Raw genomic sequence first — 23707 nt, 5'->3', positions numbered from 1 at the left:
ACCCACAAATCGGACGCCAAGCAACGTCCAAGGATTGGAGCGCCGACTCCCGACCTCTTCCCCAGCGCTCCCACAGAACTCCCGGAGCCTCGACTAAACCCTCACCCACGCCTGCTCCAGCCCCGCCCCCAGACCGCTCTGGGCTTCGATCCAGCCCCGCCCTCCAGCTCGCCCCGCCCCTTTGGGGCTCGCCCCTTCTCCCGAGACTCGCCCCGCCCTTCCCGGAGGTTCGCCCTGCCCCTCCCGGAGACTCCCCGCCCCTCCCGGAAGCTAGCCCCGCCCCTCCCGGAGACTCGCCCCTCCCCCAGGAGACTCGCCCTGGCCCCGGAGGCTCGACCCGCCCCGCCCCCAGCCCACTCGGGGCTGTGATCGAGCCCCACCCAACCGGAGGCGAACCCCGCCCCCACGAGGCCTGCCCCGCCCCCGCGGATATCCCCGCCCCCTAGACACGCCCCTTCTGGCCGCGCGCCCCTCGCCCCGCCCCCCGAGCGCGCAGGCGCGGCCAGAGGCGGCCGGGTCCGCAGTCTCCACGGCGGGGCGGCTGCAGCATCCTCGTTGAGTTGGTCCCTGCGGCCCTGCTCTCGTCCCTCTCGGCCGGTGCGATGGCCCAGCCGCCGACGGACAGCGAGAAGCGGAAGCAGATCAGCGTGCGCGGCCTGGCGGGGCTGGGGGACGTGGGCGAGGTGCGGAAGAGCTTCAACCGGCACCTGCACTTCACTCTGGTCAAGGACCGCAATGTGGCCACGCCCCGCGACTACTACCTGGCGCTGGCGCACACGGTGCGCGACCACCTGGTGGGCCGCTGGATCCGCACGCAGCAGCACTACTACGAGCGTGACCCCAAGGTGAAGAGCCCGGAGGGGCGCCCGGAGCCCCCGCGCCCCGCGCCCCCGCCCCGGACTCCTCGCACCCCCACCCATTGTCCTTTTCCTGCCGCAGGGGCTGGGCGGTGGGAGGGGGGCTCCTGGACCGCGCGAGGCACTGCGGGCCTTTTTCCTTCTTGGCTTGGCAGAGATGGAGAATATTTTCTTTGCTAGGGCGCGGGGGTTACAGGCTGAGAAGGTTTTGCTTTGGGGGTTCTCACGGCTTCCCAGAACTTAGCTTAAAAATTCGGCAAAGTTGTTTAAGTAATCGTGCCTTCTTTTATGTTGCAAACATTTATGTGGTTGGCGGGGCATTGAATAATATAAAACCGGAAATAAAAGTCACTGACCATCTCCATGACTTTTACGGGATTTTTTTTTTTTTTTGCTTTTTTTGGGCTACACCCTGCAGTGCTCAGGGGTTACTCCTGGCTCTTGCACTCAGGAGTTACTCCTAGCAGGCTGGGGAACCATATAGGGTATGAGGGATCGAATGCCGGTTGGCTGCGTGCAAGGGAAACGCCCTACTCGCTGTACTATCGCTTCAGCCAGTAAAATATAGGCTGCCTGTCTTCGTAGTTTTTCCTATTTCTGGATACGTATACTCAGACAAAGTATATTGCATGTACGCTTTGGTGGTCTTTCTGTTTTGTTCATTGATACTTGTCGCTTTTCAATAGCTTTCCAAGTCAGCGCTTGTGCTTGTCCAGTATCGTTGGTAGTTTTCAGTTTGATCGACTTATCATAGGCTTGGCCAGGTCCTTGCTGCTCTTTGTTTGGGGGTATTTTTTACCTTTTTACTGCTTTGGGGCCCCACCCAGCTGCCCTCAGGGCTTATTCCTCCCTCTGCGCATCTAGGATGGCTCCTGGTAGGTCGGGACCTTGTGTGGTCTGGGGACCCAACTCGGGGTGTCCTGTGTGCCAGGCAAGTAGCCGACCCACCGCACTCTCTCTGGCCCTGCTTTTGGGCTCCTGACCATCAAAGAATTTTGCTTTTCCTACAGTACTGAGGCAGTGTGAATACTGTCAAGGAAGGGGCACCTTTGCTTTCCTGAAGCCAGTTTGCAGGGATTGGGCACTTATTTTGTTATAGCATTGTATGTGTATTATTTTCCTGGGGCCCGTAAAAGATGCATTTTTTTTAATTGCTGGGCCAGAAATATAGTACAGCTGATAGGGTGCTTGCCTAGAACGTGGCAAGCCTGGGTTCAGTCCTACCACAAAGTATGACCCCCCCCCAAGTCCTGCCAGGAATGACCATGGCAGAACTCGAAGAAACTCCCAAGCACAGTTAGACCCAACCCGCTAGCCCCGCCCCCACCATTCCCCACCCAAAAATATAGTAATTGTTTTAGCATTTGTTTTTCTTTCCAAACTTATTTTGTGGCTCCCCCTCCCCCCCCCACCTAAAGCAGAGACAGAAAGCAGAGACAGTGAAAGGACAGACTGGTCAGAATGTCAGCCGGGCCTCACCTTGAGAGTGGTGGCGATGGGCTCTGCAGGCTATGCAGGAAGACTGGGTGCCTTTGCCTGGGAAGCGCGCCCGAGGGAGCGGTGCTCCGGGGTTCTCTGAGTGGCAGGGCAACATCATTCTTGTCAACTGATCAGCAGATGACACGGGTCTGACTTTGGCTGCTTGTCCAAGGGCATTTCCTTGGCAGAGGGCCAGGGCGAGCTCAGACCTAGAGAGGCCAGTGATGGGCTCAGAAGCTCTGCAGATGACCTTTCTATGACGGAACTAGTCTCCCTAACAAAACAAGTTTGCCAAGCCTGTGTCGGAGGACTGAGTGTGGAGTGTCTGCCGTAGAGGCGACAGCCGGGTCTTTCTGTTAAGCCACACGGTCTGCCCCTGGAGATTTGCCAGCTTTGGATAGGAAGCCTTTGACCATGGATACTGGGTGTTGGCATTTAAATGCTTCAATCTAATTTGCAGTGCAAATGAGCCCATCATCTCATTTGCATTTTTAGGGAAAAGTGTTTTAAATTTTGTTATTTGGGCCACATCCGACTGCATTCGGAGCTTACTCCTGCTCAGAGCTCATTCCTGGCGTGGCTCGGGGCACCATATATGGGGGTCGTGTGCAAGGCGAGCGCCTTACCCGCCACACTCACGCTCTCTGGCCCTTATCATCTCATTTTCCTGCAGAGTTACCTCTAGTGGACCAGAAATGTGTACAGGAGGGTCAGAGCCCAAGGGGAAGGGTTTCCAAATAAGAACCCTTAGAGAGACACCAGAAGCTTTGAGCCTCTGGCCTTTGTGCTGGACTGGTGGCCTGGTTGACTGAGAATTGCTAATAGGGCTTCCCCAGCCCCCCCCAAATCTAGCCTGGGCATACTCAGGGTCTTGGAACCTGTCAGTGTGTATGTAATAACCAAGAGGGTTATTATATTCTTTTTTGGTCTTTAAGCAGTTACATTAATTATTGGCATAAAAATTAAAATTCAGGTAAGGGGATGGAGTGGCAGGCACTTATTTTACACATTCCCTGGTTCAGTCGCTGGCACCGCATGGCATCTGACCCCCCAAGAAGAGCCAGGAGTAGGCACTGAGCACCTCCAGATATGCCCCCAAACCAGAACCCTAGATTATATAAGCACCAGTAAGCAAAACAAAACCCAAGAAAAACCCAGCATTACCTGTGATCTTATCACCTGGTGATAATTCTTAAAACACTATACATGCTGGTATTTGACATATTTTTCCCTTGAAGTGGATAGGAACATTTCTTGTTACTACTGTAGTGCTGCCTCTTACAAGTCAGCACTTTGCTTCTTTTTCCCCAATTCCTATGACCACTGAAATTGGCGTGCTTGGAAGGAGAGTTTTCCAAGTGAGCCTTCTGGCAGATCTGCACATCAGGGTGTCTGGCTGAAGTGAACACGGCCACCCTCAGCTTGGTTCTGAAGTCAGTGGGGTGGTCCCTGGCGGGTGTGCAGGGGTGGGAGTGGCAGATGCAGCTCGAGCCTGGCTTCTCTCCAGCGGGGAGGTAGGAGAAGTGCATGGTGAGGGCGCTCGCCCGGGGAAGCCACTCCAAGGATGGGGGCGGGGACACCCAACATTCTGTACTGCCCAGAGTGCCCCTGCTGGGGCCTGGGGCTGGGAGACCAAGCACAGTGCTGGGAGCCAAACTCTTGCTTGACTGTGTGCTTGCTCCCTGCCCACGTGAGGTCGGCTCCTCAGCACCATATCCAAATTATCAAACCGAACAAAAACCCACACAGCAAGTTGCCCGGGCTCCTTTGGTCTTGGCTGCCCCACTCAGTGGATTTTGTAACCATTCTTAGCCTCAGTTTTATCCCGGAAGGGAAGCTGACCAAGGCATGTCTTCCTGAGGGCCCTTGCCTTTCTGGAACACGATAGTCATATGTTTGCCTATCAAGTGCCCATTTTTTATTGACATTTGATCTTATCCAAAAAAGAATCTGAGAGTGTTTAAACAAGATAGGATAGAAAGATCCCAGTTAATAGAAGGCTTCAGAGAGAAAGCAGGCCCGATACACTGAGGGTTGGGCAGTTCAGCTACAAGGCCAGGGCACAAGGTGCTGGTGGAAACCCCCGTAAGTCCATGCCAAGGGCAGACCATGCCCAGTCGTGGAAATCACAGAATGCCTGCAGGAGCTTATGAGATGGGTCATTGTGAGGTATCCTTGGGTCTATAACACAGTGCATGATGCAAGCAGCTGGCTTCTGTATTCCCACCAAGGTAGAATGGATATGGCTTATTGGGACCTGCTCTGTCCTCACACACTGATTTCTTTTTTTTTAATTCAGAATGTGAATTTTATGTTATTTATTATTATTTTATTATTTTTTTAAATCACTGTGAGATACAGTTACAAAGCTTTCTTGTTTGAGTTTCAGTCATGCAATGATGGATCACACAACCCTCCACCAGTGCACATCTCCCACCACCAATGTCCTCAGTATCCCCTATCTCACCTCTCCCCCTGCCTCTATGGCAGACAGTCTCCTCCATACTCTCTTTTTGTATTGCTTGTTATGAATAGTGTAAGATGTTATGTGGCCTCAAGAGTGGCCACGTGCTCCTGGAATTCTAAAATTTTAGATAATTAGGGTCTGGAGAAATCTCTACAGTGACCTGCTTGGTTTAGAGATTCCTTTGTGTGTCTTGGAGCATGGCTGTTAGGAACTTAAGTAGCAGCCGGAGGCAGTTTGTGGGTGTGACCTCCAGGGTCCCATGGGGACGGGGGATGAGAGGGACCGGCCCATCCCCTATCCCTTGAGGCCTGGAGTTTGCCGTCACTGAACCCACATACCTACATTTCTCATTGAGTTCTGGTAGTTGGTGGCCATCGGGGTTCTTAGGGGGCAGGTGGAGGGACCACACCGGGCCCTGTCTGAAGCACCCAGGCCTGGCTTGGATCTCTGCAGCGAGCTGCTCAACTCGGAGATTCTTTTGGGTGTCTCTGGATCATGGCCCTTGTTTCCATCTTTTCGAGAGAAATAAACTATTGGCATATACCCTGCAGGGTGTGCCCTAACCTCGGCTTTTAATCTTTTTTGAGATTTATGGGTCTCTGAAATACGGCCAATACATGAGCTAATATAGCTGAGCTGGAGGTGGTTTGTGGGCGTGGCTCCCACATACCTAACTTTTGGCCATTTAATTTCTTGGTAAACTTGGCCCCAAGTTGTTGGGGTCTGGCCAAAGGCACAGCGGCAATTTGGGGGTATTAGGGAATCTGAAGGCACCATCAGGCTGCTGATGTACTTGCCCTGCAGGTACTGGCTGGCTTGCTGGCGGCACCATAACCGCCCCCACTGATCTCTAATGGAGCCTTCAGTTCACTATTTCCCTTAATCTGATAGCATAAACAAACCACAATGATAAATGAAGGAAAAGTAGGTGAAGCTTTGACTGCTGTCTATAAGATAATCATAATGAATGCCATTATCCTAATAGTTTTAATGGATCTGGGAGTTAAGAAAATGAGTTAGAGGGAGCCAGAGAGAACAGTGAGTAGGGGGCTTGCCTTGCTGACATGGGATCCCAGAGATTCACCAGGGTTGATCCTTGAGCACAGCCAGGAGTTACCCTGAACATCACTGGGTGTGGCACAAAAATAGGTGGGGAAAAAATGAAGTTGATCCAGAGGAACAGAGAGATAATACAGGGGTTAAAGCACTTGCCTTATGTGTAGCCAACTTAGTAATCTGCCAGCAAGACATGCCGAGTGTGTTCCAAAAAGAAAGGGAGGGAGGGAAGGAAGGAGGAAGGAAAGGATAGGAGGGAGGGAAGGAGAGAAGAAAATTTTTCTTACGGAAACAAAAATGCCAAGGAAGAAGAGACATGAAAGGGAAGTGAAGAAGTGGTCTGGAAAGCGTGTCAAGGCTCAGGGGCGTAGGGTCTCAGGGTAGAGGTGAGGAATCTGCTATCACTAAACCACCAGACCCAAAACCATTGTGCACATGGGGCCCAGACTTCAATCATCAAAAACATGTTTGTCTAGGAGGCAGCTGGGGGGTGGGAAGGAACCTGGGTGCTTTGGGGGAGGCACTGGTTAGAACTTTGTAGGCCTGAACCTGCTGTCAACTGCTGTGTACACTATGGTGCCTGCAGGAGAGAGAAATAGAGTGAGAGCCAAAGTGAGCGAGAGAGAAAGTGTGTGTGAGAGAAAGTGAGAGAGAGAGAGAGAGAGAGAGAGAGAGAGAGAGAGAGAGTGTCGAGGGTCTGTCCCACTCCAGACCACTCTGAGAAAATTTTTACTCTGCCCAGGTATGTAAAATAGGCCTGCAGATCAAGTACTTACTGGTAATAAATTATAAATAAGTTGCTTTGAAAATAATTTTTTATTTTAATTTTTTCATATTTTTTAGTTTTGGCCCACATCTGAGCGATGCTCAGGGCCTCCTCCTGGCTCTGTCTGTGCTCAGGGATCACTTCTGGCAGGGCTCAGGGACCAGAGATGAAACGTTGCATGCAAGGAGAGTTCCTTACCCCTGTGCTGTCTCTCTAGCCCTGAATGCACATTTATAAAGTTCCAGGACCCCTTGGTGGGGGTTCCAGTCCCTTGGGCAGCCCCGGGGGTTTTGTTTGTGTTTGTCACTTGTGGGTCAGCAGCTGTGTTTTTGGAGTGTTTGCAGTGTTTCCAAAGCTCCTTTATCTGTGTGAAGCTGACATTGTACCTTAAGGGCTGGTTTTTGAAGGGCAGAGTTTTCCAGGCTTTGATGTTTTGGAGCCTGGCAGAAGACTGGTTAGCTCATAATTCGAGACGGAGAAGTCTTGATCAAGAAGCCTCTCTGTCGAGGCTGTTCACTCGGGTCTCTGCTCACTCGGGACTGACCTTTTGGTGTGAATATGCCTGGGCCATGGTGTTCTGCTTATGTTCCAAGTGTGTTTTTCTGGGGCAGGAGACAGGGGCACACCTCTTGGTGCTCAGGGCTCCTGCAGGCTCAGGGGCCGTTTGTGACTCCTGGGATTGAACCCTGGTTGGCGCGTGGAAGGCAGACACCCTACCTGTTGTGTTATTGCTCTGCCCCTCATGTGTTGGTGTTTTTGCTGAAGGTACTCAGAGAGTGAGATTCAAGGAGTGGAGAGCTGGGCTGCAGGCACAGCCTGGCCTCGCATGCAGCCAGCCTGCTCCTTGGGGGATTGAACCCAGGTCAGTCACATGCAAAAGAGGTGCCATACCTGCAATACCGTCTCTCTGGCCCCTGGTTTCAAAGGTTTTGCTTGTTTGGGGGCCATAGCTGGCTTGGTGCTTAGGGAACCCTGTGCAGGGATCGAACCCTGGTCAGTTTCATGCAGTCAGGTGCTCCAGCAAGTCTCAAAAGTCGCAAGACTGGGCCAGAGAGTTCCCATATGCCTTTACCCCAGACTCCCCAAACATCCTGACGCATTTGTTAGTGTCCTTCTTAAGCTTTTTTCAGATCATGGATTTTTGTTTTATTCAACAGAATAAATGTCTAAGACACCCATTTCGAGATACAGTGCAGATAGAGTAGGAGAATGGATTTTCCTCCTTTATGGAGAGGAGGCATTTCGGGTGCGGGGAAGGCCTGAGAGTGGAGTACAAAGCACATTGCATAAGAATTGGACTACAGGAAACTTTGGCTAAGTAGTGTTTCCTGCAGGACCTTCTGGAGTAGGTATTTAGTAAATTTTCAGTTTAAATTTAAATTAAAGAACTGTTTTTAAGCCTCGAAATATCACTTAAAATGAAAGGTGAGGGGCTGGAGTGATAGCACAGCGGGTAGGGTGTTTGCCTTGCACGCGGGCCACCCGGGTTCGATTCCCAGCATCCCATATGGTCCCCTGAGCACCGCCAGGGGTAATTCCTGAGTACAGAGCCAGGAGTAACCCCTGTGCATTGCTGGGTGTGACCCAAAAACAAACGAAATGCAAAAGTTATATATAAAATACTGGTTACAAATAGAGTGTGACATGGTCACATCCCCCCAGGAACTGATTAAGCTGGGCTTGTCGGCTGTAAGCAGGCCTCCAGGACTGCTGGCTCTGGGATAGAGCCCCTGGGCGTTTGCAGAGCTGAGCTGGGGAAAGGAAGAGAGCAGAGGCTCGACAGCACCATGTCAGGGACGGGTGGGCGACAAAATCAGTGTCCTCCTCAAATGAAGCCATCGCTAAGATCCCTGTAACTTCACCTGTTCTTTACCAGGATGATGTTTAGGATTTTCAGAGCGGACTTGAAGCACATAGCCCCACTGTCTGGGACTTGTACCCGCAGCGGGAAGTAGATCTGATCCGCCTGGAGACAGTCTGCCCCTACTCATCGGGCAGTCCCCTTCTCCTGCTTTGGTTCACGGGAGGAGCTTGGGGTTGGCCTCACAGGGTGGGCCTTGGAGCTCGACCCCTTCACCCTTGAACACGGGGCTCTCTCCTTTTGCTTCCCCACTCTGGAGAAGCTTGTGAACTTCAGCATGTAATTCCTCTCCGTCTCTGCCCTCGCATCGTCCTCAGTCAATTTCAGTCAGTCCTGGGGAGCGTGGTGGCCTGCAGCTAGCACACGGCACTGCTCCGCCGAGGCCTGCTCCCCGGCAGCTGCAGGCTGGCGCTCTCGGGCCGGCCGAGTGGGCTCTGAGCCCTGCACTCGAGGGGAGAGCAGAGCTGGACTTGCCCACGGACACGCAGCAGCCAGGGCCGAGTGCCGGAGAAGTAGGACTCTTCTTTCTCCACAGGCATTAGACTCTCAAGCCCTGTTAAAAACCCCTCCGAAGGGCAGGAATGAAAGTACCTGGCACCCAGTATAGTTCCCCAGAGTGATCCCTGAGTGCAGAGCCAGGAGTAAGCCCAGAACGCCGCAGAACACGACCCCGAAGTAAAATAAAAAACCCGTTAAGTGGCTGGAGAGATAGTACAGTGGGTCGGGCACTTGCCTTGCGAATAACAGGCTCCAGTTTAGCCCTGGCACATCTGAGCGTCTCCAGCCCCGGCAGAAACTTGAACACAGAGCCAGGAGTGAGCCCTGACCACAGCTGGGTGGGCCGCAGAACCGAACCGAACTGAAACAAACTCCTTAAAGAAAGGGCAGAGAGATTGGAGCTCTCAGCAAGTTCAGCTTAATCTTGGTTGTGTTAAGAGCAAACTAAAGCCTTCAAGTTTGACGAGACGCTAATTCATCAGTACCTAAGGTGTCCTTGGAAGGAAGAGTGACATGCTTGACATTTGTGGTATCCTGCTTTCACCTGCTCGTGCTGAAGAGCTTCCTTTAGGCTTCATCGTGCCGTTAGCCGCTGGTGTAAACTTTGTATATAATAAAGCTTTCTTTTTTTTTTTAAATTTATTTATTTTTAATTAGAGAATCACCGTGAGGGTACAGTTACAGATTTATACACTTTTGTGCTTATACTTCCCTCATACAAAGTTCGGGAACCCATCCCTTCACCAGTGCCCATTCTCCATCACCCGTAAACCCAGCGTCCCTCCCACCCTCCCCAATCCCATCTCCCCCCACCCCACCCTGCCACTGTGGCAAGGCATTCCCTTCTGTTCTCTCTCTCTAATTAGCTGTTGTGGTTTGCAATAAAGGTGTTCAGTGGCCGCTGTGCTCAGTCTCTAGCCCTCATTCAGCCCGCAACTCCCTTCCCCCACATGGCCTTCGACTACAATGTAGTTGGTGATCGCTTCTCTGAGTTGACCTTTCCCCGGAACGTGAGGCCAGCCTCGAAGCCATGGAGTCAACCTCCTGGTACTTATTTCTACAGTTCTTGGGTGTTAGTCTCCCACTCTGTTATTCTATATACCATAGATGAGTGCAATCTTTCTATGTCTGTCTCTCTCTTTCTGACTCATTTCACTCAGCATGAAACTTTTCATGCCCATCCACTTAACTACAAAATTCTTGACCTCCTTTTTTCTAACAGCTGCATAGTATTCCATTGTATAGATGTACCAAAGTTTCCTCAACCAGTCATCCGTTCTGGGGCATTCGGGTTTTTTCCAGATTCTGGCTATTGTAAACAGTGCTGCGATGAACATACATGTGCAGATATTGTTTCGATTGTACTTTTTTGCCTCTCTGGGATATATTCCCAGCAGTGGTATTGCTGGGTCAAATGGGAATTCAATATCTAATTTTTTGAGAGTCGTCCAAATTGTTTTCCAGAAGGGCTGAACCAGTCGGCATTCCCACCAGCAGTGAAGAAGGGTCCCTTTCTCCCCACATCCTCTCCAACAGCAGTTGCTTTTGTTCTTTTGGATGTGTGCTAGTCTCTGTGGTGTGAGGTGGTATCTCATGGTTGTTTTGATCTGCATCTCTCTGATGATTAGTGATGCAGAGCACTTTTTCATGTGCCTTTTGGCCATTCGTATTTCTTCCTTGGTAAAGTTTCTGTTCATTTCTTCGCCCCATTTTTTGATGGGGTTGGATGTTTTCTTCTTGTAGAATTCAACCAGTGCTTTATATATCATTGATATCAACCCCTTATCTGATGGGTATTGTGTAAATATCCTTTCCCATTCTGTGGATAGTCTTTGGATTCTGGTCAATGTATCTCTTGCGGTGCAGAAGCTTTTTAGTTTAATGTAGTCCCATTTGTTGATCTCTGTTTTTACTAGGTTGCTTAGTTCCGTGTCACCTAATAAAGCTTTCTTTTATTTTTTATGTTTTGGCGTCATATCCAGCTGTGCTCAGGGCTTACTCCTGACTCTGTGTTCAGGTACTGCTTCTGGCAGGGCTCGACCTTGGTTGAGTGTGTGCCGGGAAACACCCTCCATCCTGTACTATCTCTTTGACTCCATGAGGTTTTGGGGGACTGGGGATGGAGCCCAGGGAGCCCCCAAAACTGTGCTGCTCTTGTTCTCTGCAGCAGTGCAGAGGGAGGCTGCCAGCACCTCGCAGCCCTGACCTGGCCATCACACCCAGCACGGTCTTCAGGAGGCTTGGCAAAACCAGAAGCAGCAGGTTTTAAGAACAACGGATATCTTTCCTGGGAAGGGAATCAGGCTGCTGGAAGCGCAGCACTTAAAAAAAATTTTTTTTTTTATTATTTTAAAAACAGGGGCTGGAGCAATAGCACAGCAGGTAGGGCATTTGCCTTGCGTGCGGCTGACCCGGGTTCAATTCCCAGCATCTCATATGATCCCCTGAGCACGGCCAGGGGTAATTTCTGAGTGCAGAGCCAGGAGTGACCCCTGAGCATTGCTGGGTGTGACCCAAAAAACAAAACAAAACAAAACAAAAATGAATAAAATTTTTATTATTTTTATTATTCACCGTGACATACAGTAACAAAAATTTAATGTTTGAACTTCAATCATATGGTCATCCAACACCCATCCCTTCACAAGTGCACATTTTCCACCACCAAAATTCTAATGCTGCCCCCCCCCCCCCATTCCATACCTCCCTCTGCCTGTGTGGCAGATAATTTGTAAGGTATCCTTTCTCTAGTTACCTTCCATATTTCAAGACCAGTCCTACCTCCCCTCGTATCTGCCGAAAACACAATTGCTAGGCAATGTGTTTTGTATTGCTTGTTATGGATATGATTTAATGTTGCACAACCGCAAAAGCAGCCGCACTTTAGGAATTCTAAGATTTTAATAATTAGGGTCTGAAGAAATTGCTGCCGCAGGTGAGATTCCTGTGTCTCTGGATCGTGGCCACGTGGGAGCTGGTGCTTCTTGCTGGCTTCTAGAAAATAGTGCCCGCTGGAGCTCTTACAGGGCAGGTGGGGGGACGGCACCTGCCCCCGTCTGGAGCAGCCCAGCCGAGAAGGCCTATTGCAAAGTCCCGGCCACCTCTGCCGCAAGTTGCTCGGGTCCGAGATTTCTGTGTGTGTCCAAGCTTAGCACTTCTTTTCTTTGTTTTTCTAAATTAAATCTTATTGTTAAAAAGTTTTATTGGCGCATGAGTCCATGACAAGCAATGTAAAAGAGAGTATGAGGGAGATTGCCTACCACAGAGGCAGGGGGAGGGTTGGGATGGGGGAGACTGGCTTTCTTGGTGGTGAGATATGTGCTCTGGTGGAGGGATGGGTGTTTGATCATTGTATGACTGAAACTCAAACAGGAAAGCTTGTAACTGTATCTCACGGTGATTAAAAATAAATAAATAAAATTAACATTTTCAGTTGAAAAGAAAAGTAATGTGGAGTTCATGCCCAGTGCAGTCAGCTTAATCAATGGCTGAATAAATAGCAGTGCTCCTACATTAAAAGTAAGTTTTGGGGCTGGAGTGATAGCACAGTGGGTAGGGCGTTTGCCTTGCACGCGGCCGACCTGGGTTCGATTCCCAGCATCCTATATGGTCCCCTGAGCACCGCCAGGAGTAATTCCTGAGTGTATGAGCCAGGAGTAACCCCTGTGCATCGCTGGGTGTGACCCCAAAAGAAAAAAGAAAGTAAGTTTCATTGGTGGCACCATAATTGAAGCGCTGGTCCCGGCGGGGCCTCCTGCGGGCAGTGCCCCCCGCCCCGCCTTACCCCCTCTCTGTCCTCCTCCCCCGCCACTCTCCCCCCACCCCCACACCTACTTTTGGGAGAACTCAGGAGGTCTGGTGGGGGAATGGGGGCCTCTGTGTGCTCAGGGAGGGGGAGGCCAAGCTGGACCTGGCCAACACGGTGGGGCCAGGCGGGGCTTCAGTCGGCCTGCATGCCGGCGGCGGGCAGCAGTGCTGTGCGACCGCGTGGTGACCTGCGTCTGAGCTGGTGTGAGTAGCATCCCGGGCCGGCCACAGGGGCCTTGACCTGCGGGGTGCAGTTTAGAGGACACTGGTGTCTGGATCTCAATTTGGAAGCAATCAGATGGTCAAAACAGTGCTAGGTGGCATCAGATTGAATCCCACAAGACTTCTGTTTTTGTTTTTGTATGTATGCCACTTTCTCTCTTTTTTAATTAATTTATTTTTTAATTAGTGAATCACTGTGAGGGTACAGTTACAGATTTATAAATGCTCGTGTTTCCCTACCACCAATAAACCCAGCATCCCTCCCACCCCCCAATCCCATCTCCCCCCACCCCACCCTGCCTCTGTGGTAGGGCATTCCCTTTTGTTCTCTCTCTCCAATTGGGTGTTGTGGTTTGCAATAGGGGTGTTGAGTGGCCATCGTGTTAAGTCTCTAGTCTACTTTCAGCACACATCACCCTTCCCCCTCTGGCCTCCAACCACATTTTACTTGGTGTTCCCTTCTCTGTCTGAGCTGCCTTTTCCCCAGAATGTGAGGCCAGCTTCCAAGCCATGGAGTCAACTGTCTGGTACTTATTTCTACTATTCTTGGGTGTTAGTCTCCTACTCTGTTATTTTATATTCCACAGATGAGTGCAATCTTTCTATGTCTGTCTCTCTCTGACTCATTTCACTTAGCATGATACTTTCCATGTTGATCCACTTATATGCAAAGTTCATGACTTCATTTTTTTTAACAGCTGCATAATATTTCATTGTATAGATGTACCAAAATTTCTTTAACCAGTCATCTGTTTTAGGGCACTCAGGTTTTTTCCAGATTCTGGCTATTGTAAACAGTGCTGTGATGAACATATAAGTGCAGATATCATTTTGACTATACTTTTTTGCTTCTACGGGATATATTCCCAGAAGTGGTATTGCTGGGTCAAATGGGAGCTCAATTTCTAATTTTTTGAGAAGCGTCAATATTGTTTTCCAAAGGGGCTGAACCAGTCGTTCCCACCAACAGTGTAGAAGGGTCCCTTTCTCCCCACATCCTCTCCAACAGCGGTTGCTTTTATTCTTTTGGATGTGTGCCAGTCTCTGTGGTGTGAGGTGGTATCTCATGGTTGTTTTGATCTGCATCTCCCTGATGATTAGTGATGTAGAGCACTTTTTCATGAGCCTTTTGGCCATTCGTATCTCTTCCTTGGGAAAGTTTCTGTTCATTTCTTCGCCCCATTTTCTGATGGGGTTGGATGTTTTCTTCTTGTAGAGTTCAATCAGTGCCTTAAATAGCCTTGATATCAACCCTTTATCAGATGGGTTTGGCTGAATATCCTTTCCCATTCTGTAGATTGTCTTTGTATTCTGGTCACTGTATCTTTTGCCGTGCAGAAGCTTTTTAGTTTAATGTAGTCCCATTTGTTGATCTCTGTTTCCACTTGGTTGGCCAGTTGCATGTCATCTTTGAAGATACCTTTATCTTCAATATCGTGGAGGGTTTTGCTGACCTTGTCCTCAATGTACCTTATGGTTTGTGGTCTGATGTTGAGGTCTTTAATCCATTTTGATCTGACTTTTGTGCATGGTGTCAGGTCGAGGTCTAAGCCCATTCTTTTGCATGTGGTTGTCCAGTTTTGCCAGCACCATTTGTTAAAGAGGCTTTCCTTGCTCCACTTCACATTTCTTGCTCCCTTATCAAATATTAGATGATCATACATTTGGGGTTGTGTGTAGGGAAATTCCACCCTGTTCCATTGGTCTGTGGCTCTGCCTTTGTTCCAGTACCATGCTGTTTTAATTGTTGCCGCTTTGTAGTAAAGTTTAAGGTTGGGGAGGGTGATTCCTCCCATTGTCTTTTTCCCAAGAATTGTTTTAGCTATCCGTGGGCGTTTGTTGTTCCATATGAATTTCAGGATTGCTTGATCCATTTCTTTGAAGAATGTCATGGGTATCCTTATAGGGATCGAGTTGAATCTATATAATGCTTTGGGGAGCATTGCCATTTTGACAATGTTGATTCTCCCTGTCCATGAGCAGGGCATATGTTTCCATTTCCTCATGTCCTCTTTTATTTCATGGAGTAGCGTTTTATAGTTTTCTTTGTAAAGGTCTTTTACTTCCTTGGTTAAGCTGATTCTGAGGTACTTGATTTTCTGGGGCACGATTGTGAATGGGATTGCTTTTTTCATGTCCCTTTCCTCTGTCTCATTGTTTGCATATAGGAAGGCCATGGATTTTTGGGTATTGATTTTATAGCCTCCAACTTTACTGTATATGTCTATTGTTTCCAAGAGTTACTTAGTAGAGGCTTTAGGCTTCTCTAGATATAGTATCATATCATCTGCGAATAGTGAGAGTTTGATTTCTTCCTTTCTTATCTGGATGCCCTTAATCTCTTTTTCTTGTCTAACAGCTATCGCAAGTACTTCCAGTACTAGATTGAAGAGAAGTGGTGAGAGTGGGCATCCTTGTCTCGTTCCTGATCTTAGAAGGAAGTCCCTTTGAGGATAATGGGTATATTCAAATTTGTGGGCATTTGTTTTTTGTGGGATTTTTGTTTTGTTGGTTTGGGGGTCCTACCAGGCAGTGCTTGGAACTTTTCCTGACTCTGCTCAGTGGACCATGTGGTGTCAGGGATCAGAACCACGTTCGTCTGTGTACATGGATAGCACCTTAACCCCCAAGGTACTGCCCTGGATATTTGCTGAGTCAGTTTTGGAAGAGATCCTGGGCCTGCAGATATTCCTCTAGCCCACACAGCTGTGCCCACCCATCACTGAATACTGTAATTCTACCTCGGGAAGCTTTTTATTTTTCTTTTTGGGTCACACCTGGCGATGCACAGGGGTTACTCCTGGCTCTGCACTCAGGAATTACTCCTGGCGGGGCTCAGGGGACCATATGGGATGCTGGGAATCGAACCCGGGTTGGCCGCGTGCAAGGCAAGTGCCCTACCCTCTGTGCTATTGCTCCCGCCCCATTGGGAAGCTTTTCTTTCTTCCACATGCATCAGTTGGAATTCTGTAAGTGAGATTTCTTCTCCCTGGGGGCGAGAGCCATAGTGCAGCCAGTGGGCACTTGCCTTGCACTTGGCTGACCCATGTTTGATCCCCAGCACTGCGCGTGGTCCCCTGAGCCCACCAGGAGAGATTCCTGAGTGCAGAGCCAGGAGTAAGCCCTGAGCATCAACAGGTGTGCCCCAAATACTAAAAAGAAAAAGGTTTCTTTCTTTTCCTTTTCTTTGTCCTAAGCTTTTCTGGTGATGGCCAGTAGGGGGCAGCATGGAACCTCGTATGAGCAAAACTGAGCCAGCCAGCGCTATCCTGCCCCTGGCCTGCTCCTGCCTGCCTCTGGCCTGCCTCTGGCCTGCCCCTGGCCTGCCCCTGGCCTGCTGGAGGGTGTGGGTGACCTCTGCCATTTGTGAAAGTGCCTTGCTCTGCTCAGCCCCAGAGCACGTGGGGGCAGTTGTCTTCATTTCCTCAGAGTTTTGCACAGAGGCCGACCAGCAAGTAGCTAAAGACCGGCTTCTGCTGGCTGGGCAGGGAATGTTCTGATGGTGTTCCCAGGGCCAGGCCAGGCAGGACAGAGGTCCTGTTGTGGAAGGGTCTCCAGGGCTTGGAGAGAAAGGACAGGCCCGACGGTCCCTGGTTCAATCCCCAGGACCAGATACCTGAGCATTACCAGGGCTCACGCCTCAGCACAGAGCCAGGACTCGGCCTGAGCACCTCCAGGTTTGGCTCTGCTTCCCCTGCTCCCCTGCCCCTCCCGCACGTGCATGCGCACGCGCGCGCGCGCGCGCACACACACACACACACACACACACACGATGTGCAGGAGGGCTAACCTTCAATGACTGCCTCAGACAGGGGGTGAGCCTGTTTGGGGGCTGTTGGGACAAGAACAGCGGTAACACGGATACACTTAAGGGTACCCGTTGGAATACACACATTGCTCTAACTGGCCTCACGTGGACATTGAGGAGCTAGCTGAGATGTTTCCTTTCGCTTCCTCAGCGCATCTATTACCTTTCCCTGGAATTCTACATGGGCCGCACGCTGCAGAACACCATGGTGAATCTGGGCCTTCAGAATGCATGCGACGAAGCAGTTTACCAGGTATGGGGCTGGGGCGCAGGGCAACGGAAGTTCCCATGCATCTCCTTGAGAGCTGGACCTTCGGGAGGGGCATGGCGAGCTGCAGTCGGGTCTGTCCTCAGCAGTGGGGAGCTGAGTTCAGGGCAGTGTTCCTTTATCTCGGGAAGAGAAGCAGTAGCCACCCAGAAACAACCCGAGTGCCAAGAACAGATGACTGGAGAAAGAAACTCTGCACATATACATAGTGGAATTTTACTCTGCTTATAAGAAAGATGAGATCCAGGGGCCAGAGCAATAGTACAGAGAGTTGGGCACTTGCCTGGTACACACCTGACACGGGTTTGATCCCCGGCACCCCTTATGGTCTTGAGTTCTGCCAGGAGTAACCCCTGAACATCAGTAGGTGTGTACTCTCACCCCCTCACCACACAGGCAAAGCAAGATGAAATCCAGGGGCTGCAGAGCACTTGCCTTGCACATGGCAACCCCGGCTTGATCCCCGGCAGCCCATATGGTCCCCCGAGCCCACCAGGAGTGATTCCTGAGCAGTGAGCCAGAAGTACGCCCTGAGCACTGCTGTAAGTGACTGAAAAACCACGCCAAACTGTAAAACAGACAAAGCCTAAAAAGATGAAATCATGCAGTCTGCTGCTACATGCATGGCCTGGAGAGTATCATGCAGAGTGAAGGTGGTCAGAAGGAAAGGGACACAGAATGATCCCTTCACATGTTCACATGTGGGATATAAAGAAATGTAAACAAGTGCCCAGAGGAAACAAGAACTGAGACCTGGTCTTCAAAAGCTGCCAAGGTGGGGGGTTGGGGGCACCAGGACAGTGGCGGGGGAAGCTGCCTCCGGGAGAGGGGTTCTGCATGAAGCCCTCCCATCAACAACCGGTAAACCCTGGTGCCTAAAACAGGCCGGGTTGGAGGGCGCTTGCCTGTATCCCACTCACCCTAGGTGCTGTCCCCAGCACTGTGCATGGTCTCCCCAGACCCACGAGCCACCATTCCTGAGCACGGTCTGGCATACTCCTGAGCACCTCTTGGTGCCCACCCCTCACCCCCAACAAATAAAACAAAAAGATGAGAAGAATTGGGTAGAAAGCTAATAACTGTAGTACAATGCCAGGCTTGAATTGTGATGCTGAGGTTGGCTTCTCGGAACCACTGCAGACTCCAAACCACCTCTCAGAACCAGTGCCTGGGAGAGGCGGCTCGTACTCCTGTCCTGTTGCCTCTGGTTTTTTTTTTTTTTTTCCGTCCCCGGCTGTATCTCCAAAATGATGTCCATTTCAAAAAAACTTGAAAGGGTATTTCTCAAGAGACAGATGCCTAATAAAACTATGAAAAGGTACTCTGCATCGTTAGTCATTGGGGAATACAAATCAAAGACCCCCAGTGAAATTTCACTTCTCCCACGCACATTCCCACCGTGAATGGCAGTCACGGCGAAGACAGAGAACAAGTGTTGGCAAGGATGTAGAGAAATTGGAATCTCAATGTACAATGGTGGGAAAGTGATCAAACCACTTTGGAAGCTTTTGACATTAGTCCAAAAATTAAACATAGAATTACTGTGAAAACCCTCTAAGGTTTATATCTGGAAAAATTGAAGACATGTGTCTACACAAAATAATTGTATGTTCAAAGCTATTCTTCATAGCTCCAAAGTGGGAACAACACAGTTGTCCAGCTGGTGAATGGATGAAGAAAATGTGGCAGTGCTGTACATTGGAATGCGCTATTAATAGAGAGGGATGAGGTGCTCGTGTGCTATAATGATGTTTCTCAAGGAAATTGAAGTGTTATTGTGCACTGAAGGAAGACAGATCCAAAAAGCCACATAGTCTGTATTCCTGCTTATAGCAAATGTCTAAAACTGACAGAATCTTAGAGGCAGCAAGTAGAAGAGTGCTTGCCAGGGGTGGAGAGAAGAGGAAGTAGGAAGTGACTACTGATGAGTGTGGGGTTTGTTTTGGAATTGGAGTGTGGTCTGATTCTGTGGTCCCACAGCTCGTCAGTATGCGAATCAGCCATTGCCGCTTCCTCTCCGAGGGGGAGCTGTAGGGTCTGTGAAGCGCATCTTTTGCGAGGCTCCTCACTGCCTTGGCTTCACATCTCCTCTCACAGGGAGTGACCCTGCACTCAAGGCCGCGCAGAACTGGCTCCCCAGGTGAAGACGTCAAGGGCTAATCTTTTCCTGTTAGTTTAGCTTGTCTTTCGCACCCTGGTGTCTGTGTAATAGCTGTCTCATGAATAAGGGGTCAGGAGAGTTTGCAGGATGTTATAGTTAAATGTGTTTCTTAGCTTGGAACAGGTCTCGATGCACTGGATGAGTTTAGGCCTGCCCATCTCCAAACCCTGCCTGTTTGTGGCGAAACACTCCGACATTGCTTTTGGAACTCAGGCAGTAATTTGAAATTGTCTTGCTTGGGTTTTGTTTGGGCAGTGCTGTGGGATTGCCACATGGTGGCGGGTCCAACCCACCTCCTGCGATATGGGTGTCCCCCCTGTGTCTCTCCTGCTTCTTTACTGTTAACTTTTCGGAACTTGGCAGCTTTTAATAATACCTGAGAACCCTCATTTTCATGTACGGATTTGTGACCGGATTTTGACAATTGGATTTTCAATTCAAAGAGAAGTGAACTTGGCCTTTTTACATAAACTCCCAGGATTGGAATCTCTCTCCACCTGTGTCTTGAAGGCAGGTATTATAGCAAATCCTGAAATGTCACCTGTGCTGTTGTTCACAGTTGGGATTGGACTTGGAAGAATTGGAGGAAATCGAGGAGGACGCTGGCCTGGGGAACGGAGGCCTCGGGAGACTGGCAGGTAACCCAGCCTGTCCGAGGGAGCCGTCCTGGCCGAGCTCGGTGGCGTTCCTGACTCGGTCAGAATCCCTGGAGCACTGGGGACAGACCCCGTGCTCTCTTTTCCTACCAGGGCTCCCTCATGATGGCCCTTGTCGGGCCTGGTGGGGAAGGCTGCACACAACACGGTCCCCGTGTAGCCCAAGCCCAAGACTGGGAGAAAGAAACCAATGGGAGCACGCACACACCCACCTCACAGAGTGCTGGGTGATCAGGCGGAAGCCTGATGCGTGCTGCAGTGTGGGTGAGCAGCAGTCCCACGGGGAGAGCGGCTGGTGGAGTCGGGGAGTCGGGAGTGCTAGCAACATACTAACATGCGGGAGGGAGGCTGCACAGGGGCTCCGAAACTCGGCCGGGACAGACACCCTCTAGGTGATGCAGTGTATGCCAGTCACATCTCCAGAGGTTGCTGTTGTTCTTTGCTGTCAGGGTTCTCGGGGCTTGCTCCTAGCTATGCTCCAGGGGCAGGGGGGATGGGGGACAGTTGGGGGTGCTGGGGATGGAACCCAGAATGGTGGTGCTAGGGGTGCACCCTCCCCATTGTTCTATCCCTTGAGCCCTGCAGTAAAACATTTTCAGCCGAAAGGAAGGGAAGGAAAAAGACGGCAGCACAGAGCCGGAGAGCGCGGGCATGCCTCTTTTCCCTTCAGCACGGCCCTAGCCAGCAGCCTGTGCCTGCAGCCACACTCGGGGAGGGCACGCCCAGCTCTGTCTTGATTCTTCTTCTATGACTGTCTTTTTGCTGGCCTTCTTGGGGTAAGCGGGCTGGATTAAGAGTACAGAAGTGGCGACAGCTGGCACGGGGAGCTTTGTGGGTGCTCTGAAGAGTTTCCACAGCAGAGAAGTAGAGCGTGCACGGTTGCAGGGTTGCGTTGCTTGTGTGTGTGTCTGTGTCTGTCCCTGTTCCTCCCACTGTCCCTTTGGAGAGTTGTCATTTTTGTAAAAGGGGCACATGCCCTAAATTTGTTTTAGGGTGTATGTGTATTGATGTTTCAAAATTTAATTTAATTTTTAAATTAAAAAATTCCTTTTGGGGGGCTGGAGCAATAACACAGTGGGTAGGGCGTTTGCCTTGCACACGGCTGACCCGGGTTCGATTCCCAGTATCCCATATGGTCCCCTGAGCACCGCCAGGAGTAATTCCTGAGTGCATTAGCCAGGAGTAACCCCTGTGCATCACCGGGTGTGACCCAAAAGCAAAAAAAAAAAAAAAAAAAAGTTCCTTTTTGGTTTTGGGGCCACACCTGGTGTTTTTTGGTAATTCCTCCTGGCTGTGTTTAGGGATCATCGTGTGGAGCTTGGGGGACCTAAGGGGTGCTGGGGGTAAAACCCAGGTCAGCCATGTGCCAGGCTAGTGCCCTACTCACTGTACTATCTCTCACTCCTGTTTTAAAAGTCCTTAATTAGGACTGGTGAGATGATACAGAAACCCAGATGCTGGCCTTGCACACCACCCACTCTGGTTCACTCTCGGGCGCTTCCTAGGGTCCCTCAAGCCCTGCCAGAGTGATCTCCAAGTGCAGAGCCAGGAGTGTAAGCCCTGAGTGCTGATCTGGGCCCACCCCCTCAGCCAGCCTCATCTCAAATACATCAAGTAAAAATGTGAATTAAATGTTCAGAAATTTTAGCATGGCATGTGTTTCTGGAAACTACAGAGGTGTGGGTGGAGGGCGGGGCGGAGTGTAGCAGGCAGGGCACTTGGCTGGCAGATAGCCCGGCCCAGATTCTGTCCCTGGCATCCCGATGGCACCGTTCACTCTGCCAGCTGTGGTCCCTGAGCACTGCCAGCTGTGGCCCCCTAACCAAAAACTGGGCCCACAGAGGTTACACAGAGCTGTGACTGGGAGTCAGCTGAGGCTGCTGGCACGTGCCCCCACCCTTGCTGTGTCAGTTAGCCCTGACCCCTACAGGGCCACTCCAGCTGGCGACACGGCCCAGTCCCCTGCGCCCTCACCCCAGGGTGGCCCCGAACCATCAGAGCCCAGGTGCCTGAGAGTACCAGCAGGGAAGGTCCGCGCCCTCGAGCCTGGGTCAGCTGCCTGCAAGGCAGTTGCCTTTGTCGCAGCTCTTCGGCCCCGCAGTGGACACTGTGAGCTGTTCTCACCCATACACCTCACTCTGCTTCTGACCGCCTGTTTGGTCAGTTGGGCCATATCTGTTTTTCATTCACTGGACATTTGTTTTTTTCATTTTTGGGTCACATCCCAGAAATGCACAGGGGTTACTCCTGGCTCTGCACTCAGGAATTACTCCTGGCGCTGCTCGGGGGACCCTATGGGATGCTGGAAATCGAACCCTGGTCTGTGGCATGCAAGGCAAATGCCTTCCCGCTGTGCTATCACTCCAACCCCTCCCTGGACGTTTTGGGTCTGTGGTGCCAGGGTCCACGGGAGACCCATGGTGAAGCAGACCTGGCTGTGGATTTTATCTGCATCTTTTCTCTGCTGCTGTCCAGTCTGTTTCCTATCTGGGAAGAAATATTTGCTTTTCTCTGCACCTGCCCTCCACCCCGGGCTTGGCCCCCGACACCACATAGGACCCCTCGAGAGCTGTCTGGAGTGACTCAAGCACAGAGCCAGGAGTATGCCCTGAGCACTGCTAGATGGGAAACAAGAGCTTTGAGCCTTGCTAGGATTACCTTCTAGGCCTTCGTCCAAACGCCATTTCGAGCCGCTGGGCTCAGGGGCTTGGGGTGGTGACCAGTGCTCCAGCCTCCTGCTGGGGTCCTAGGGACTTCGGGGCCTGGATCTGTGACCTGCCTGCCTGGCCCTCCTCGCTCGTGTGTGGTTGTGGCATCCACCCCAGAGCGTTTGTGTGGTGGAGGGGCCTTGGGCCTGAGGGGAAGCGGGCAGTGGGGGGTCTTTCTCCCGAGGTGCTGAGGGCGGCCCGGTCTCCGGGATGCCAGCTGGTACTGTGGGGTCACCTCTGTGTCTCTCTGGCATGCCAGAGGCTGGGCACCAGTATGTCCCAAATGTGGCTGTATGGCCTGGCTCCAGGTTGCTCTGTCTCTGATCCCGTCCTCTGTCTGGAACTTTTCAGCTTGCTTCCTCGACTCCATGGCCACCCTGGGCCTGGCAGCCTACGGCTACGGGATCCGCTATGAGTTTGGGATTTTCAACCAGAAGATCGTGAACGGCTGGCAGGTGGGTGGGACCCAATTCTGGGATGCCCCTTCCATCCCCTTCCCCAACATTGGCAGAGAACACACAGGGCCATTTCCCGTGGGGCCTGTCCCCCTGGAGCAGCCCCTTCTGACTCTGGGCAGAGCGCGTTGCAGGTGGCTTCCGTGTGGACAGCCCTTTCGAGGGCAGGAGGTACAGGAGAGCCAGGGCTGCATGTAAGGTGCAGGCAGTCCCCTCAGTTCCCTCCAGGGGTGACTGCGGGAACAGGGTCGCAGTCACAGGACGGCTCCATGGGACAGGACTTACAGTTGCCCTGCACGTGGCTGAGTCGGGTTCAATCCCTGGTATCATCTGTGGTCCCCTAAGTCCCCAGGAGTGATCCCTGAGCACAGACCAAGGAGTAAACCCTGAATACCTCTACCCCCCAAACAAATATATAGAATAATTTATTTTGTTGATTAACTTCACAGTTCTTTTGTGGTGGTGGTGTTTTGGAGTTTAGCCCACACTCCTCCCCTTCACCCCTCCCCACAGCCTGCGCCTCCCTATGCTCGGGCTGACCCCTGGCTCTGCACTCAGGGACCACTCCTGGTGGGATGTGTGGGATTCCGGAGGTGCCGGGGATTGAACCTGGGGTGACTGTGTGCAAGGCGGGCACT

At 51.2% G+C, this 23707-nt stretch overlaps 1 protein-coding gene across 2 annotated transcripts in view; it reads left to right on the top strand.

Annotated features, from left to right (window-relative positions):
- Positions 1-501: 501 nt before the first annotated feature.
- PYGB (glycogen phosphorylase B) overlaps positions 502-23707 on the top strand; it is a 36780-nt gene continuing 13574 nt past the window's right edge. The window contains exons 1-4 of one of the 2 annotated variants that reach the window (XM_004601795.2): positions 502-845; positions 16973-17074; positions 19810-19888; positions 22966-23069. In XM_004601795.2, the coding sequence (XP_004601852.2) occupies positions 603-845; positions 16973-17074; positions 19810-19888; positions 22966-23069 (528 nt within the window). In that variant the 5' untranslated portion in view covers positions 502-602. The remainder of the gene's footprint in view (positions 846-16972; positions 17075-19809; positions 19889-22965; positions 23070-23707) is intronic. The other variant, XM_055130050.1, reaches the window with a different exon arrangement.

Source organism: Sorex araneus, chromosome 3 (genome assembly GCF_027595985.1).
Source record: "Sorex araneus isolate mSorAra2 chromosome 3, mSorAra2.pri, whole genome shotgun sequence".
Taxonomy (NCBI): Eukaryota; Metazoa; Chordata; class Mammalia; order Eulipotyphla; family Soricidae; genus Sorex; species Sorex araneus.
This window is presented reverse-complemented; position numbering and strand designations above follow the sequence as displayed.